The sequence below is a fragment of the Equus quagga genome, unplaced genomic scaffold, assembly GCF_021613505.1.
Source record: "Equus quagga isolate Etosha38 unplaced genomic scaffold, UCLA_HA_Equagga_1.0 138775_RagTag, whole genome shotgun sequence".
NCBI lineage: Eukaryota > Metazoa > Chordata > Mammalia > Perissodactyla > Equidae > Equus > Equus quagga.
Window position 1 is genome coordinate 36,260 of NW_025796563.1, and position 3,984 is coordinate 40,243.

General features: G+C 54.0%; 1 protein-coding gene across 1 annotated transcript; it reads left to right on the top strand.

Moving 5' to 3' along the window:
- Window positions 1-1,468: 1,468 nt before the first annotated feature.
- On the top strand, window positions 1,469-3,947 carry LOC124232876 (HLA class I histocompatibility antigen, alpha chain G-like). Its single transcript, XM_046649779.1, has 4 exons — window positions 1,469-1,682; window positions 2,028-2,297; window positions 2,535-2,810; window positions 3,424-3,947. Exons 1-4 carry the CDS (start codon window positions 1,481-1,483, stop codon window positions 3,945-3,947), a joined length of 1,272 nt encoding a protein of 423 aa, XP_046505735.1. The 5' UTR covers window positions 1,469-1,480.
- Window positions 3,948-3,984: the final 37 nt, after the last annotated feature.

The following is a 3,984-nucleotide window of genomic DNA, read 5'->3' on the forward strand; positions in this document are numbered from 1 at the left end:
GGATCCATGAGTCAAAACTCTTCATATTATTACTCGCATCATTTGCCTTCTCACTATGTTGACATTTGCTGAGGTAAAACTTAGCACGAACCGAGGCCATGGTGCCGAACTGCAACAGTAGTTACCTCCACCACCTCTTACTTGCAGAAAAAACAAACACTTTCACTTTAAAATGCCCTGAAGCAGTAAAAATTATCCTTACCAAATCACTATCCTTAAATCCACGTTTTAAAAATATCTTATATGATGATGTGGGACGTACACATAAAGCCTGTCTGCTACATTCCAACATACTATGTCCCGAGGAGCATAATTTGTGTGAACTGAGGTGGTGTAGCCTCTTTTCTATCAAATATCAGTTTTACTTGAAAGAATGAATGACAGAAACTGATTAGTCTTGATTATTTGTCATACACTTTTTCAAAATGAATGTGAGCCTTTCCTTTCAAGAAAATGCACTGACAGTACTTATTGCCTTGATAAAAAGGAAGCTCTCAAGAGAAAATCAGAATTTTGGAAAACTTGTAACCACCAAGTAAGCTTGACAGCTTCCCAGCACTGACAGACTTTCCCGTTGAGATCCGTGGTCATATTAGCAAATGCGATATTTTGATAATATTTAGCTAAATGTGCCAATAAGAGATCTATATAACTAGTGAAACAATGCATTACTTTAAATTATACATTAGTACAAGAGCCATATAATATGCAAAATAGGTCTGTGGATTTTAATGTAACAGAATAGGAAATATTCAATGATACTGTTTCAGGTTCCACTTTGTGAATAACCATTGAGAAACTACCACTTGTGTAGTTTTATTTTAGTATCAGAGTGGAATATTCACAATTATCTGAAAAAGTTATTAAAAATACTACTCCTACATATTTGTGTGAGGCTGTACTTCTTTTCATATACTTTAACCAAAACAAGAGATTAAACGCAGAACAAATATGAAAATCCAGCAGTCTTCTAACGAGACAGTGACTTGCAAAAACGTAAAATGTAAAAAGATCCACTCTTCATTACCTTGTCTATTTTTGGAAATAGGTATTTTTCATAAAAACACTTCTGTTAACTTGCAAGGGCTTAAGAATGTTATTCTAAAGAAATTAATAAAAATATTAAATTTTTATTCCTAGTATGGTAAATACGGATATATATAACCAAGATAAACAAAATTACCCTTGGGGCCCTCGCTAATGTGTAAGACTGTGTGGATATCCTGAAACCCAAGTGTTTGAGAATCTCTCACTCCAACAGCCCCTGGGCCAGGACTCCGGGAGACGGTGTGACAAAGAGCTCTCGGTGCAGGAGGAGAGGAGTCAGGGCAGAGTCCCAGGTCCCCGGACGTGGCTCTCAGGGTCTGAGGCCCGAGGGCGGAGTCTGGGGCGGGGAAGCACAGTGTTGGGGAGTCCCCGTCGCCCCGAGTTTCACTTCTCCCTCTCACAACCTGTGTCAGGTCCTCCTGCCTGGAGACTCATGACGAGGCCTCAGTTCTCACTCCCATTGCGTGTCCGGTTTCTACAGCAGTCAATCAGCGTCTCCGCGGTTCCCGGTTATAAAGTCGCCACCACCTTGCGGAACTCAGATTCTCCCCAGCTCGCAAGGATGTGGGTCATGGAGCCTCGAACCTTCCTCCTGCTGCTCTCGGGGGCCCTGACCCTGACCGAGACCTGGGCGGGTGAGTGCGGGGTCGGGAGGGAACGGCCTCTGCGGGGGGGCGCAGCGAGAGGACCGCGCCGCTGGGGCGCAGGACCCCCGGGGAAGGCGCGTCTCCGCAGACCCAGCCCAAACCCACCCAGCCCACCCCTCCTCGGCCCCGCCGCGTCCTGACCCGGCTCCTTCCCTCCCCAGTCTCCCGCCCTCGCCTCTCTCCCACTGGGGTCTCCCGCGCTTCTCCGTCTGCCGCCCCTTTTCCGTCTCCCGAGACCCTCGCCCCCACCTCCCTCCCGGCCCCATCACCCTCGGAGCCGAGACCCGCGCCGGGAGGAGGGTCGGCCGCCTCTCAGCCCCTCCCCGCGCCCAGGCTCCCACTCCATGAGGTATTTCTACACCGCCGTGTCCCGGCCCGGCCGCGGGGAGCCCCGCTTCATCGCCGTCGGCTACGTGGACGACACGCAGTTCGTGCGGTTCGACAGCGACGCCGCGAGTCCAAAGGAGGAGCCGCGGGCGCCGTGGATGAAGCAGGAGGGGCCAGAGTATTGGGAGGAGAACACGCGGATCTACAAGGAAGCCGCACAGACTTTCCGAGTGGGCCTGAACAACCTGCGCGGCTACTACAACCAGAGCGAGGCCGGTGAGCCACGCGGGCCCGGGTCCAGGCCGCGCCCCCCATCCCCACGGACGGGCCGGGGTCTCCCAGAGTCTCCGGGTCCGAGATTCACCCCGAGGCTGCGGGACCCGCCCGACCCCCGACCCGGGAAGAGCCGGCGGGGACTTTTCCGGGGTTCATTTTCAGTTTAGGTTTAATCTCGGCGGGGGCGGGGCTGGGGCTGGGCCGAGTGGGCCGGGCTGACCGCAGTGTGTGGGTCAGGGTCTCACACTTACCAGTGGCTTTGTGGCTGCGACTTGGGGCCGGACGGGCGCCTCCTCCGCGGGTACAGTCAGTCCGCCTACGACGGCGCCGATTACATCGCCCTGAACGAGGACCTGCGCTCCTGGACCGCGGCGGACACGGCGGCTCAGATCACCCGGCGCAAGTGGGAGGCGGCCGGTGTGGCGGAGCATGACAGGAACTACCTAGAGGGCACCTGCGTGGAGTGGCTCCTCAGATACCTGGAGAACGGGAACGAGACGCTGCAGCGCGCGGGTACGAGGGGCCGCGGGGCCTCCCGATCTCCCCTCGGGCTGGGCTGGCTTCCCACAAAGAGGGGAATTGGGATCAGTGTCAGAACATCCTCCCTCAGAAAAGAAAGGAATCTACCCAGGTTTTCATGTTCTTACTAAAGACTCGCCCAGTGGGCCCGCCCTTCTCTACAGGACAATAAAGGAATCTAGTTTCTTCAGGAATAGGAGGGGAGACCATCGCTGAAATCGCCGTCCTTGGTTCCCTTTGACCCTGGCAGCCACCTTGTGAACCATGACTTTCTCTCTCAAGGCCTTGTTCTCGGCCTGAAAAGATCTGTGCGACTTTGACTCCAGTTTTTCTGAGTTATTCACGCTCCACCCAGGTCAGGACCGGAAGTCTGTGTTCTCTTCTTTGGAGACGTGGAGTCTCCTACCCTGGACATTCACGTGGATTCTAGAACTTTCCAAGGGATAGGAGATTATCCCAGATCCCCAAGTCCTGGCTAGTCACTGAGTTTCGTTCTTCCCCCTTCCAAACAAGTTGTCCTGTCCGTTCTCAGGATGGTCACATGAGTGCTGCTTCAGTGGCCCATGGAGGTAATTGAAAGTGTGAATTTTCTGATCCTTCTCTTCAGAACCCCCAAAGACACATGTGACCCACCACCGAGTCTCTGACCATGAGGTCACCCTGAGGTGCTGGGCCCTGGGCTTCTACCCTGCGGAGATCACCCTGACCTGGCATCGTGATGGGGAGGACGTGACCCAGGACACGGAGCTTGTGGAGACCAGGCCTGCAGGGGACGGAACCTTCCAGAAGTGGGCTGCTGTGGTGGTGCCTTCTGGAGAGGAGCAGAGATACACGTGCCATGTGCAGCACGAGGGGCTGTCTGAGCCCATCACCCTGAGATGGGGTAAGGAGGGAGCCCTGGGCTCAGAGCCTCTTCTCAGGGAAATCAGGAGCCCTTCTGGAGACCTGCAGCAAGGTCAGGACTCAAGCCTGAGGTCAGAGCCCCTCACCGTCCCTTCTCTTTACAGAGCCACCTTCTCAGCCCACCATCCCCACAGTGGGCCTCATTGCTGGCCTGGTTCTCCTTGGAGCTGTGGTCACTGGCGCTGTGGTGGCTGCAGCTGTGATCTGCAGGAGGAAGAGCTCAGGTAGAGAAGGGAGTGGGGATTGGGGTTTTCTTGTTCCCCTG